The following is a 14,962-nucleotide window of genomic DNA, read 5'->3' as shown; positions in this document are numbered from 1 at the left end:
ACAAATACAGATTTAAAAAAACAAAAAAACACTCCACATCACTTCCTCATTCTCTGGAACATCAGGTGACACTATCACACCAAAGAAATGTCCAATCACAGGCCTCCAAAAGCAGGAAGTGTCCTTTTCAGTCAGTTTCCTGTGCTGCACCAGGTGATTGGCTGTGAGTGAGTGATTGACAGCTGGGTGACTCCGGTCAGAACGGGTTCCCACCTGATTGACCTGATTCGCTGGAGTCACCGACACAGTGAGAGTGAGGATGCACTGTGATTGGCTGAGATTGATCACATGGTGTCAGAACGAGCTGTCGGAAAAGAGTGATTCCTGCGTTTGATGTGACCAATGACAGGAGAGAACTGAAATGTACAAGGAAGTACAACAGGAAGAAACAGGAAGTAGTCACTGAGGTAAAAGACTTAAACATATTTAAGCATTTATTGAGCATAACAGTCGTTCACACCTTCAAACTTCAGAGTTCTGGAGGACATTTAATCTACAGCTCAAAGTCTGTTGTGAGACACTGTGAGTACATTCACACAGCTTTATGAGTGAGGCTAATGTGTCTAAAATGTTAAACATATGTTGTGTATTAATTAGTGTTCTCCATCTCTTTGTGATGCAGTTGTGTTTCATGCGAGTTTCTTTAGTGAGGCTGGAAGCTTTTGGCCAGATCCTCCATGACGCTCATGAATTTCTGATCTTCCAGCTGTGAACTGTGCGTCCAGGCCAAGGGAAGATGAGCCGACACCATCTGCCGATCTAATGCATGCAAAACACAAAGACAAAAGGATGTTTAACACATGAAATCCACTCAAATTGATCTGGAGAAATGACTCCTACTGCCAGAAGAATCAATAGAGAGCAGTTTGTTAATATGCCTCTGTAGAGCTGCACTACCCATCATCCTCAAGCAAGACGCACCAATCAGAGAAGTCACTGTTACCATTGAAATAACAATCAAGACCACAACAGAGAGCGTTTGCAGTCGCCAAGTAACTTTTCATGTCTACGTATCATATAAAAATCATAACTGTACTGGTGCACCAATAGGGGTTTTGCAATGGTCCATTCTTAAATTAGTTTTGGTCTAGTTTATATATACTGTTTGTGTGTGTATATATATATTTATTCAAATATATGAAAATTTTACTTTGTGAGAAGAAAGAGACCTTGAGGCAAGACACTACAGGCAAAACCTTTTTCTTTTTTCCGGGCAATAGGTTAAGTGGACTAGTGGAAATAAAACCTCAAACAGGCACATTTGTTTATTTTGTTACACTTAGATTTCACCTACAATGCACATCTTTAAAGGCCATTTTCTCAAAAATGTTTTCCCTCCACTTTAGTATTATTTACATACTGTTTTATCTGTTTTCTTAAGGTTTTTACAGAGGGGTTTTTCATTTTCTCCCTAAAAAATGTTTTTAATAAAAATAATAATAATAATGTGGTCTTGCCTTAAAATCAGAGTAGTGACTATTTGGTCTGTTTGGTTTTCCCAGTCCCAAAAGGTCATAAGGTCGTTCTGAGTTCACTCCAGCCGTGTCTGGTACAGAAGCTCCACCCACTACAGCTGCACTGGAGCTCCGCCAACTCTCTTTTCCCCTTCTTGATCTTTCTCGCTCTTTCCTTCTCCTTTCATCCTGATTTGGCTATGCTCCGTTTCTCTCTTTCATTTTCATTGTCCAGTCTTTCTTTGTACACTCATTGTATTCTCTTCGTCTTCTCTCTACCGCTCATGCTTTTCTTGCTTTCATCCATTCTCTATCTCCTGAAAGCCGCACTTGTTTCATATGGAAACAGATGGATGCCTTATTGGAGAAGATAGAGAGAAAGACAGCAGCTCGGTTCTTGAGCGCTGTTTCACTGCCCGCTGCCTACAAAGGGAGCACCCTAACTGACATGGAGCCTAATAAGTGAATGATTTGGAATGTTCTTTATTTTCTCACAATTACATGTTAATATCTTGCATTTGCAAGTTATATACTCATAATTGCAAGTTTACATCTTGCAATTCTCACTTTTTTCTCAGAATTCTGTTGACATCTTGCAATTTTTACACTTTTTTTTTTTTAATTCTAATTTTCCATCTCACAAATCTGACTTTTTTTTCTCAGAATTATGAATTTACATCTAGTAATTCTGAATTTTCAGCTCAGGGGGTTGGGTCAGGAGTCTGAAAAAAGAAAATTGAAAAAAAAAAAAAATGATTGTGAGATGTAAAGTCCAACTACTGAGAAAAAAGGTAAAACTGCAAGATGTAAACTCAGAATTCAGAAAAAAAAGAAAGGTCAGAATTGTGAGATGTACACAGAATATGAGTTTATAAATTGCAATTGCAAGATAAAAGCTTGAAATTCTGAGAAAAACAGTCTGAATTGAGATTAAAGTTGCAATTACCTTTATATTTTTCTTCCATGGTGAAAAATAAGCTTCCATAGCATACTCTAAGATACATAACATGCACAAATATTGTGCAAAATAATCATTTCTAATTACACAGATGTTTTATTCATATTTTTCAGCAGTAAAAGAAATAGCAGTATATTTATATCAGAATATTTCCAAGCAATCTTGGATTAACTGTTTCACCCAAATTTTTGAGATCGCTGTCTTTGTGAAAATGCAATGCTGCCTTAATATTTAACAAAAAAAGTGAACAATGCAATACCTAAAAACAAATATTCAAATGTTGCTTAATCTAATATTAAAAATGCAATATTTGTGCCTCATGTACTTTCATGCAAATTAGAGTATTACTTTAGCAACATGTTAATGCAGCTCTGTTGCAATCAATTGTGGCTCCTGTGTGCTTCAGCATTTTTGTGGCACATGCAGTTGCTTTCTATTTCTATGTCACTGATGAGAGTTCATTTGCTGCCTGTGTGTTCAGCAAGGCGGCTCACTAGGTTTAGGAACACAGCCGGTGTGTGTGTGCTTGTGTGTTTGCTCACCCTGAAAAAAACGCCCGCTGAGATTCTTGACAGCCGCCTCGGACACAGCGAGCCACACGACCGTATCGGCCCCTTGCTCCGGTGTCCGCAAACGCTCCTTCATAGAGCTGTGGAAATCAGGCATCGCATTCGCAATGGCTAAAGAATGAGATTCGAGAATGAATCCATCAAGATCAGATGTAACCAAATCAGTCTGAATAAATGTTAATTAAATATTTGCATTTATGCATTTGGCAGACGCTTTTATCCAATGCATTCAATGTATATGTAACATTGGAAATGTATATCAACAATGTCAAGCTTGTAGCTAAAAATGTATATTTCTGGCGGAAACTGCATGGTTAAGGTAATGTATTTCTTTACCAATTTTAATCACATTTTTTGCAGTTTGCTCAATTTTTAAAGGAAAATGATTCCATGTATATCTTTTTGAAAATGCATTTATGCACAGTTTAAATTTATGATTTAAAAAATTGTGCATTTGCAATTACTCGGCGTGTCGACCCATCCGGGGTGCATCACAGAGAAGTGGATGTTGGGGTGAGCTTTAGCAAACTGCTCCGTCATCACCACCTGCTGCCTCTGAAACACAAAGAAAGAAGTACATAAAGACATTTCTGATTTCACAAGAATCACCAACATTATAAACACTACTGTTCAAAAGTTTGGGGTCAGTAGGATTTTATTGTGACAGAAATTAGTACTTTTGTTCAGCAAGGGTACATTAAATTAATCAAAAGTTACATTTCTATTTCAATTAAATTCTATTCTTTTCATTAAAGAATCCTGACAAAAATGTATCACTGTTTCCACAAAAATATGAAGCTGCACAACTGTTTTCAACATTGATAATAATCAGAAATGTTTCTTGAGCAGCAAATCAGTATATCAGAATGATTTCTGAAGATCATGTGACACTGAAGACTGGAGTAATGATGCTGAAAATTCAGCTTTACATCACGGGAATAAATTACATCTTACAATATATTCACATAGAAAACAGCTATTTTAATTTGACTGAATTTGTAACCAAACAAATGCAGTCTTTTTGCAACAAATTTTTAAACTGTACACTGTAAAAAAATAAATAAATAAAAGTTGAGCAAACTTAAAAAAAATTTTTTACCAGCTACAGCAGATTTTTGAGTTTGCTCAACTTATTTTTGTGGGAGATTCTCAAATGTGTGTTGTATAAACTTAAAACGACAAGTTGAGAAAACTCAAAAATCTGCTGAAGCTGGTTGCCTTAAAATTTTAAGTTGGCTCAACTTTTTTTTTTTACAGTGTAGTTACAAATCACTGAACTTCCATACTTTAAGTAATCTAACAATGAACTCTATAACATAAATGATTAAACTAGCATATGGCATCATAAATAGTCTTTCTGTATGTGGACACAAGCTTTTTTTCGACTCTCTATGTGTATATATATGTGTATATATACCTTGTTCTGTGCGTACACCATAGTGCCGTCATATCTGCCCCTCTGAGACTGCAGGTTTCCTGTTCGCAGTTTCTGCACCAGCATCCCACCGGATGATACTGTGATCTGAAAGAGAGGAGAGAGATGGTGACCCGTCTGACCTCGGTCTGTCGCTCTCGGTCTCTGCTTTACTCACCACTCTGGGGTCAGGGCTCTTCTCCAGCAGTGGAATGAGGCTCTTGATGAGGATGTACACGGCTGAAGAACACAACAGAGACATCAGGTGAAAACAGTCTGCTAAGGCATTAAAGATGTTATTTATTATAAAGTTAGCAGGAAGGACTTCTAGCCCTGAGGCGATATTGAGCTGGATTTGTTTGTTTGTTTGCTTGCTCACTTACCCAGAGAATTGCTTGCAAAGCTTTTCTCCAAACCCTCACCATTCACCTCCCTCTTAGTCATCATGCAGCCGGCGTTATTGATCTGTCACAATCAATTCAATCAAACAACCAAATGATCATTACTTCAGTTAGCTGCTACGCCATTCAAAATTATTATCAGTTACACTAACATTCACGTCTGGGGTCATGTTTTTCATGATTATTCATGTTTTTAAAAAAAAAAAAGTCTCGTATGCTCCCCAAGACTGCTTTTATTTGATCAAAAATACAGTAAAATTGTAAAATATTATTACAGTTTAAAATAGATGTTTTCTATTTGAATATATTTAGCAATATAATTTATTCCTGTGATCAAAGCTGAATTTTCAGCATCATTACTCCAGTCTTCAGTGTCACGTGATCATTCTAATATGCTGATTTGCTGCTCAAGAAACAGTCGCTCTGCTTCATATTATTGTGGAAACTGTGATTTTACTTTACTGTCACCTTCGAGCAATATAATGTTCTTTCTGAATAAAAGCATCAATTTCTAGTGAAAAATAATTGAAAAATCTTACTGACCCCAAACCTTTGAACAATAGTGTATATGCAAAGCCTCACCAAGACGTTGAGGGTTTTGTATTTTTTCTTAAAAGACTCTGCAAACTCCCACACCTTCTTGGTCTCGGTAAGATCCAAAATATGCACATAGATTTCCTGCAGCCAGACACAGAGGCCAAAGGTCACATATTTTACTAGACCATCTTGCATTAGAAACAGATGCAGATGTAAATCTGTTTCCAGACAGCGTGCATGAATAAATGGATCATTTCAATGATTCAATGGAGTTTTGTACAAATGGTAACTTATTTGCAAACTACTGCATTATTCGGTAACACTTTACAATAAGGTTCATTAGTTAACTACATTAGTTAACATTAACTAATAATAAACTGCACTTATACAGTGTTTATTAATCTTTCTTAATGTTATTTTCAACATTTGCTAATACATTATTAAAATCTTGTTAACATTAGTTAATGCACTGTGAACTAACATGAACTAACAATGAACATCTGTATTTTTATTAACTAACGTTAGCGAAGATTAGTAAATACAGTAACAAATGTATTGCTCATGGTTAGTTCATGTTAGTTAATACATTAACTAATGTTTAACTAATGAACCTTATTTTAAAGTGTTACCCATTATTCTTCATTAAGCAGCTGCTTTCTCATTTTCACCACAGGTTCAGTCCACCTGGTGTGACCTGAGGTTAACGGACTTGCTCAAAGGCACAATGGTGGAAGCTTCTACAACCATCTGTGTTACAATCAGCTCCTTTAATTACTAAACTGCAGGCCAACATTCCCAATATTGACTCATACTTTGTTTCCAGACTCCTTGACGATCTCTGCTCTGGCTTCTTCTGCTTTGTCCTTGTTCCTGCAGACCATGTGGATGGTACCACCTTGAAGAAGAGAGTCAACAGAGGTTACACCGCGACCCAAAAAAGTGTTTGGAGACTTAAAAACGCTTCGGAATGTCATTGCTTTAGATAAATCAAATTAGATAAAATGCATAGATTTAGATACGCAACAATGAAGAAGAGTGAAGGTCTAGCATAATTTGTTTGCAGATTCTGGGTTTTGTTATCTAATGCAATGACATTTGAACATGTTTTTGTGTGACCAATATGTCCAAATACTTTGTATTCACATAAAGATGTGGAAAACATTTGAAGAACATAAGTAAAAACCATGAACACCAGGTCAGTTTCTATTTTCTAATAATGCAGACACCAGAGGATGATCGCTTGTTTTAGTTACCAACCACTGCTGATTTTCCCCAACACGCACCTTTCTTGGCGATGGCCATGGCGGTGGCTTTCCCGATCCCGCTGTTCGCTCCAGTGATCATGAAGGATCGGCCCGCCATTGACGTCTCCAGGTCCTTCTCAACAAAGTTTTTAGACGCTGACAGATATGCCCCCCTGAGACACACACATTTAATTAGTCTTGAGATGTCACAGGGTTACCTTTGCAAGCACTTCTCAAAACACTGCTAGAGTGTTCAGTTAACTAATTAGTTCAGTTTTTGCATGCTTTGAACTGTTTGACATCAAAATATTTTAAGATGGAGGACGTGGCAATGGAAGAACCCAGCTAACAAAATATGTTCTAAGAACTTTTTGCTAATGTTCCAAAACATTATTTCTGAATGCTCTCTAAACATTCAAAACATACATTTTTAAACTGATTTTTTCTTGGCATGTTTGTAATGTTTTATTTTCTTTCTTTTTTTCTTGAACAAGGGATATTCCATTTTATCATTTTGCAAATATTATGTGAATGTTACCTCTGAAAGTTTTCTGAAAATTCTGAAACAAGTAGCAACACTTAAAAAATGTTAGACGAGCATTTGACTAAAACAAAAAAAACAATCCGTAAACGATGTACAGTTAAGGTTTTTGGGCTAAGGTTTTGAGACCATTAGGTAACTTTGAACGAACCAGTAGGCCTATGGTAGGGCAATTCAATGATTTTGCAAACATTAGGTTAACATTAGTTTTGAACGTTCTGAAACAAGTAGCAACATTTAAAAATAAAAATGTTAACTAAAATGTTTCTGAAAAAACATTCCACGAACCATATAATGTTTTTGTTCTAACATTTTGAGAACATTAATAAAGACCCAATAACTTTGAACGAACTTTCTATTAACATTACTGGAAGAACGTTTGGTTATAACTTTGAGAGAACCTTACCAGAACACTAGGGAAGCTCTGAGAACATTTCGTCAAGGAAATGGTCCATTTTATAATTTCGCAAACATGGAAATGTTACTTTTGTATGTTCTCTGAACATTCTGAAACAACTGTAACATTTAGACGAATTTTCAACTAAAACGTTTCACGAAAAACATTCCATGAACGACGTAGGCTACAGATGATGTTGTTGACCAGATAACTTTAAATGAATGTTCTATTAAAGTTACAGTAAGAACGCTTGTTTATAACTTCGAAGGGAACCTTGCCAGAACATTAGAGCAGTTCTGAAAGCATTGTTAACGTTATTTTGGAATGTTATTTGAACGTTCTGATTCTGAAACAAGTAGCAACATTTAAAAAATGTATGAACATTCAGCTAAAAAACATTCTATGAATGATGCACAGATTAATGTTTTTGAGCTAACATTTTAAGAGCATTATTAAAGACCAGATAACTTGACTAATTATATACTGGAAGAACGTTTGTTTATAACTCTGAGAGAACCCTGCCAGAATGTTAGGACTCTGAGAAAATTCTATCAAGGGAAACATTCCATTTTAGCATTTTGAAAACATGGAAATGTTTCCAGATGTTCCGAGAATATTCAAAAGTAACAAGTGGCATCATTTTAGAAAGGTTAGATGAATGATTTTCTTAATTTCTGAGAACATTTCCTGTTAGCTGGGTATGTGTTTCTGTGTTGATTTTTGTGTTCTGTATTCGTTCTGTATACGTCCTGAAGCGAAACCACTCGAGATGCCCTGTCCTAATGTGCCACCTTGCGTCATCGCTTAGCTAATGAGAGCGGACTATCAGTGCGTCCTCTGATAGCACCGCTCCTGGTATCGGCGGCGCTCGTGCCCTTGACCCGATCTCAAAGACTGGCTTTGTCCACGCGTGCCAGGCCAGGCGGAGGGATGAGAGGAGCGAGGAGGTGCCGGGCGAATCGAGCTTTACTCGGTAAATGCATGCACTGTTAAGGGTGATGTGTGTTCTATTATGGGACGTGAGAGGTCGACCCGGGTGACAATGTATTAGGAGGAAAAAACAGAGATGCAGAAACCACTGAAAGACAAACAACAGCCGTGAGATGAGACGGTTTGAGTGTTTTTCTGACTCCCAAGAATTTATAAGAATTTATATGAAATTGGATTTCATGGGAAACAAAAAGCCACAAGCGTTAGTGTGTTGACACTGAGCTCGGAAAAAAATTAAGTCTAAAAAATATACTAGTTTTGCAGGTGTTAGAAAATGACTTTTAAAGCATGAGTGATCACCTTTGACCCATACCATAATTTATGTTGTCACTGTGTTTATGATTTGCAACACTTTTATAATGCATATTTTTAAAGGAAAACAACTGATTATGTTCATGTTTTTAAGTAAAAAGAAATATACATTTTTTCCTTTATGATTTAATAATTCTTCCTTTAAATCACGGTTAGTTACCACATTTAAATATTTCTACATGGGAGTAAAAATCCAAGTAGGCCTGCAGACAAATCTTGGACATGTCCAAATATTTTAAGAACAGTTTGTTATTTGTTTTTTCTGCCCCCATTACACACAATATTTAATCAAACTCCTCCTATTAATGAGGACAAACTGATAAATTAATAATCAAATATACAAAAAAAAATGCATTAATATAAATTATACAAAATAAGAGCGAAACAGATGTAGTATAATAACTGAAATCTTAACTTTACAATTATAGATGTTAAATGTTAAATATTGCATGAGCCTTTATGCAACATATTATTATTATTTTATATTATATTATATATTTGAATGTGCATTATTAAAACATTATGTTTGTTAATGCTGTAATAAGTTGTTGTGATATTTCTGAAGCAGTGCAGCTCTTACTTGGTGAATTCGGTGAGTCCTTTGAGGAACCATGCTGAGTTCCGGTACAGAGACATTCTCACACCCGCGCTGTCGCTCAGTTCGCCCGCTGTGCTCGCGGATGCTCGCCGGTGCTTTTAACCGGCACCGGGGTCACATGAGTGCACGTAGATCCACGCCACTCACCGATGGTCAACACTCTCTGCCCTCTACCGGTAATAAGAGACATAACACCCCTCAGACTGTCAGACCTCTGATGTTTCAAAGCAATTAGTTTGTGTGTCTGCAGATGGCAATTTGATAGTTCAGAATATATAATAAGATCGTCTATTTAATGACAGTATTGCAAAATAAATAATAATAATAATAGTACAACAATGTATGTTATAGGCCTATTATTAGTAGCAATTATAGGCTATATAATGGCCTACTGTATAGGCAATAATCAAATTCAGTATCTTGTTTTCAGGCTTTTGCGCATGCGTTAAAATCTTACGCATTATTAAACTAGACTGTAACCGTCTAGATTAAAAAAAATATATAATAAAAAAAAAAGACAATTTAAGCTAATTTACCATCAAAATATATATTATTTAATTACAACGGTTATATAGCCCCACCTATTGCCCGATCTCCATAAAATGTTGCATGTAGCCTTGTTTAGAATCATGTTGCATGTTAAGCGAAATTGGTTTCGCTTAGGAATTTTTGGCTTTTGTTTAAACTTGGTCACACCTATTCTAAATGACCCTGTTATAGCAATCCATAATAAAGTTTAACTTTTTTATTTTATTATTTTTTTTTTTAAATTATTGATCTTACCGGTTTTTGCCGAGGTTGATAGGGGGAAAAAATCGCTTATGTTGTTTGTTTAATCATCTCAATTATTTAAGAGCGATTTGATTGACAGCTGGTTCTTGAGGCAAAGTTGTTCAAAATGAGGAGATCTAACATTTGATATATCAGTAACGTTTGTAGGCTACGTAAAACGTACATGGTATTATTTTATGCTTGTGTAAATGTTAATAGCCTATAATAATTATTATACGGCAGAATAAAAATCACAGGATGCGCTTAACATGCAGGTAATAAAACAAAGGCCTATATAAAACATTTTTAGTGTTTAATATGTTGATAGTCTTTAGATGCAACACGGGGGTGAGTTATTATTAATTATGAAATCGCATTTTAAAACATCTCAGGAGAATTCATTGCAGCGGAAAGAATGCTCGCGCTGTATCTAACCAGGTAAAGCCAGCAGGTGTGAAGCAGATACAGACGCGCGAGGATCTCGGCCCCGCCCCCCGCTGTCCGTTCGCGCCTCTGATTGGTTCACACCTGTGCGCGAGCAGAAACACCGCAACACCGGGGCGAGGTGAGACTGTCCCGGCTGAGCAGTGGTCATGACCCCGCGCAGAGGCTCGTTTAGGATCTGAGGGAGTCTGGAGTCTCAGGATGGTGAGCTCGCGATTGTGCAACCTCTGCTCGTCATGTACTGTCTTCTCGTTTATGTTGCTGCCGTTTTCTCGCGTTAACATCACCAACAGGTCAAAACTATTAAGATACGAATCCGAGTGACAGACGGAGGTCAGATAGAGCTTTGTTTTCTGTTTTCTCTTCTGTAGAGCTGTTTGTCCGGGATTTGTCCTTATATTTGACCCTTTGTTGTGTTTTACTGCACACACACACACTGTTCTATTGCTGATAAGAGGGACATTTGTACTTCCTCTTGTGTCAAAAAGACAAAGGTGCGTTTGTTGCTTTTATCTCTTTTCTTGGTTAAAAACATCATTTTGCTGTTTCATGATCACATTTCCAGTGAGAAATGCATGGCTGTCAATGCAAACTATACATAGCTTTAGGACATTATTAAATGTAAAATGATTCATAGTAATTTTATAGTCTAAACAAGCACAGGCTTTTATTTGGTTATGAGTTATAGTGTAGTAATAATTTTCACTGTATGCATTGGCAGATGTATTCAAGGAATACATTTTAGCAAAACATGATTTTCCTGAGAATTGAACCTGTGACCTTGGCATGCTCCAGTTTTTTTTTTTTTTTTTGCCTGCCTTTTTTTTTTTTTTACATATTTGCATCAAGACTTTAGGTTATAATTAATTTCAAATGGTCCTAAAGTAAAATGTTTGCTTTTAAATAAAGCAATTAAAATTATGTTCGTCACACTGCAGTATGTGTGTGTGTTATTGATATTGATAGTTGGTTGTTAAATGAATTGTAAAATATTGTTAAATTATTGTAATTATTATAAATGATTAATTATTAAATTATTATTTTTTTAAATGTTCTTACTCTTGAGTTTGCTATCTGATGCTGATATAGTGTCAAATTATATATAATGTATATGTATATATGTGTGTGTGTGCATATATAACGGTATATAAAATTTAATAGAAATTATTTGACAAAATTTGACAAAGGAATGACAATGTAAATATTTCATGTAGTATATTTCATATTTACAAAATTGCTTTATTTAATAGCAGTAAAGCTATATGGTATGTCCTCATTTAACTAGGTAAGCATGTGTTATGTATGTATGTGTTTATGTTTTTGGTGGCAACGGTGATGCAGGCTCTTGGCAACAGGCCTAAAATGTCAAACACAGATTCCCACTGGGGTCTCGGTGAGGAGTCTTACGTTCATCGCAGACTCTGTTTTTAGTATATCTGTAATATACTGACAGTATGTGCTGCTGGAAACGTGTGTGTGTGTGTGTGTGTGTGTGTAAGAGAAAGCACTATTACTCCTAGTTATACTTTAACTGCGATAGTCCTGCATTGTTTGACATTCTGACCATGACAAAGCATGTGGTATTTTACCTGTGTGAGTTTTGTACTGTATTCAGGTCAATACTTCCCATAGTTTATCACATTCCCAAAAGCAGCTTAATGAAGCTTTCAGACATTTTCAGGACAAATGAATTTGTGTCTCCTCCGTAGATGCGTTTCCTGCTTCTGTTCAGTCGTCAGGGGAAACTCCGGCTGCAGAAATGGTTCACGGCTCTCAGCGATCGTGACAAGAAGAAGATCATAAGAGACGTCATACAAATGGTGCTGGTGCGACCGCCGAAGTCCTGCAACTTCCTGCAGTGGAGGGATCTGAAGATCGTCTACAGGAGGTCAGAGGTCACCTTCTTATCGCATGTGCTTTCCTCTTCATTACAGTGCTTTCTGTAACTTTCCGACTCTGATGCTGTCTCCCATAGAATAATTTAACTCGACCTTTGACCCAGGTTAATGATCAGCCATCAAGCCCTAAAGCATTATGGTGCATTTACAGTCTGTCTGCATGCACCTTTTTAGATCTAAGCTCTATTCAACTAAATATGGTTCCTTATTTGAAGACGAAAAGCTTCTGAAAATAACCAGTGAAAAATGTATTGAAAATGTATTGAAACCCACTTGAAACCCAGCGACAGACCTCTGACCTCTGTCCTGCAGGTATGCGAGTCTGTATTTCTGTTGTGGTTTGGAGCAAGGGGACAATGAGCTGCTCACACTGGAGCTTCTGCACAGATACGTCGAGCTGCTGGATCAGTACTTTGGCAATGTAAGTTTAAAAACTATAGAGTTTATTTGGAGGTTTTCTACTTTTATTCAGCAAGGATGCATTAAATTGACCAAAAGTGACAGTAAAGGCATTTATAATGTAACAAAACTTCTGTGCTGTTCTATTATATAATAAAATATATCATGGTTTCCACAAAAATATGAAGCAGCACATCTGTTTTAACACTGATAACGTCTTAAGCAGCAAATCAGCATATTAGAATGATTTTTGAAGGATCATGTGATGTTGAAGATTGGAATAATGATGCTGAAAATTCAACTTTGCATCACAAGAATAAATTACATTTTAAAATATATTCAAATAGAAAACACTTATTTTAAATTGTAATAATATCTTACAATTTTGCTGTTTTTATTGCATTTTTGGTCAAATAAATGCAGCCTTGGTGAGCAGAAGAGACTTCTTTTGAACTTTTGAACAAGTGTGGCATATATAGTTCAGAGTAATATTACTCATCCACTTATTAAGACTTGGATGTAATCAAGAGCACGTTAATGTGTTTTCTGAATCATGTGAGTCATGTTTTTATGTATTTGGCATCTAGATCTGTTTGCATGTGTTGCAGGTGTGTGAATTAGACATTATTTTTAACTTTGAGAAGGCTTACTTTATCCTGGATGAGTTTGTTATTAGTGGAGAGGTGCAGGAGACATCCAAAGCATCTGTGGCCAAATCGATGGAGGAGGCAGATTCTCTTCAGGAGGTGAAACACACACACACACACAAGCTTATTGAGAAGGTGATTCATCATGTTCTCACAGATGTGGGTGTACTATATGCACACAACCTGATCCTGCCTGCTCGACTGTTTGTTTTTCAAATAAATTATTACAGAGGCATTCATGAATGTTATAACCTCATGAATATACTGTACGTATTTTAATTCTTACACTGGTCAAATATAACTCAGACACATTGGGTTTTGTCCTTATCTTTTGACAGACGATGGAGGAGTATAGAAACAAACCCACATACTGAAGGAACGTTCAGATCATCACAGCCATCACCTCACTCCTCAAAGACACAATAACAAGAACTTCAGATGCTGAACGTATTTAATTGAGCTTCCATACAAAGTCACAACACTGAAATAGCAACACTTTGCATTAGCAAGCATTTTAAACTACTCTTGAGATAGTGAGAATACTATTATTAAATTATAGGAGTTTAATATGTAGCACATTTGGTTTTAGACAATCAGGGAGAGATACACTCATGTAAACTAATGGAGTCAGTATATATATATATATATTTAAAAGAAATGCATACTTTCATTAATCAAGGATGCATTAAATTGATCAGAAGTGACAGTAAGGAGATTGATAATGTTAAAAAAGATTTCAAATAAATGCTGTTCTTGATTTCTGAAGTGTCATGTGACGCTGAAGACTGGAGTAATGATGCTGAAAATTCAGCTTTGCATCACAGAAATAAATTACATTTTAAAATATATAGAAAAGTCATTGTAATTGTAATAAAAATGTAACAAAATTTTTGAAGAAACTTCTTTTAAAAACTAAAGTTTTACATCTTAACAAACCCAAAATTTTGAACGGTAGTGTGCATGTGGGATATTTGAATACACTGTGAAATTAGCCCTCTGGTTTCTGTTCATTGTGCAGTAAATTTTATTTTGATTTTATTTTTTATTTTGTGCAGACAATCAGTTAGTAACTCAGACAGATCTTAGATTGAACTGAAACTGAAAGAAAAAAATGTTTAAAATCTAAAAGGTGTTGTGTTGGAAGGACTGGCCAAGCTATTGACCCAAATCTGGAATGTTTTTTTTTTATTTTTATAATTAAATAATAAAATTCATTTTAATAACAGTTTGGACTTTTTTGAGAATGTATGAATTGTAGTAGCACGAATTCAGCTTATTCTATACATGCATTTAAGTATATAACCAAATTTTCATGAGACAAATGTAAATGCATTTCAGGGTTGTTATGACCCTGGTTGCACATGAAACAGAAACCAATCACCAAAAAA

At 35.9% G+C, this 14,962-nt stretch overlaps 2 protein-coding genes across 5 annotated transcripts; one reads left to right on the top strand and one right to left on the bottom strand.

The window, feature by feature from the left end:
• Positions 1-408: 408 nt before the first annotated feature.
• dhrs12la (dehydrogenase/reductase 12-like a) lies at positions 409-9,552 on the bottom strand. Its single transcript, XM_058745108.1, has 10 exons — positions 9,398-9,552; positions 6,617-6,750; positions 6,146-6,228; positions 5,379-5,474; positions 4,779-4,860; positions 4,574-4,635; positions 4,399-4,503; positions 3,446-3,536; positions 2,955-3,092; positions 409-759 (listed from the first exon to the last, which is right to left on the bottom strand). Exons 1-10 carry the CDS (start codon positions 9,451-9,453, stop codon positions 644-646), a joined length of 963 nt encoding a protein of 320 aa, XP_058601091.1. The 5' UTR covers positions 9,454-9,552; the 3' UTR covers positions 409-643.
• ap1s3a (adaptor related protein complex 1 subunit sigma 3a) lies at positions 8,470-14,797 on the top strand. 4 transcript variants are annotated; one of them, XM_058745112.1, is made up of 5 exons: positions 8,470-8,488; positions 12,340-12,518; positions 12,841-12,949; positions 13,536-13,673; positions 13,913-14,797. In XM_058745112.1, the coding sequence occupies exons 2-5, from the start codon at positions 12,340-12,342 to the stop codon at positions 13,946-13,948; spliced, it is 462 nt and encodes a 153-aa protein (XP_058601095.1). In that variant the 5' UTR covers positions 8,470-8,488; the 3' UTR covers positions 13,949-14,797. The 4 variants fall into 4 exon arrangements, with proteins under 4 accessions (XP_058601095.1, XP_058601092.1, XP_058601093.1 ...); XM_058745109.1 differs by lacking the exon at positions 8,470-8,488 and adding an exon at positions 10,728-10,834; XM_058745110.1 differs by lacking the exon at positions 8,470-8,488 and adding an exon at positions 10,926-11,124.
• The last annotated feature ends 165 nt before the right edge of the window (positions 14,798-14,962 follow it).

Source organism: Onychostoma macrolepis, chromosome 15 (genome assembly GCF_012432095.1).
Source record: "Onychostoma macrolepis isolate SWU-2019 chromosome 15, ASM1243209v1, whole genome shotgun sequence".
Taxonomy (NCBI): Eukaryota; Metazoa; Chordata; class Actinopteri; order Cypriniformes; family Cyprinidae; genus Onychostoma; species Onychostoma macrolepis.
Note: the sequence above shows the minus strand (reverse complement) of the source record. Positions and strands in the feature narration are given on the sequence as shown.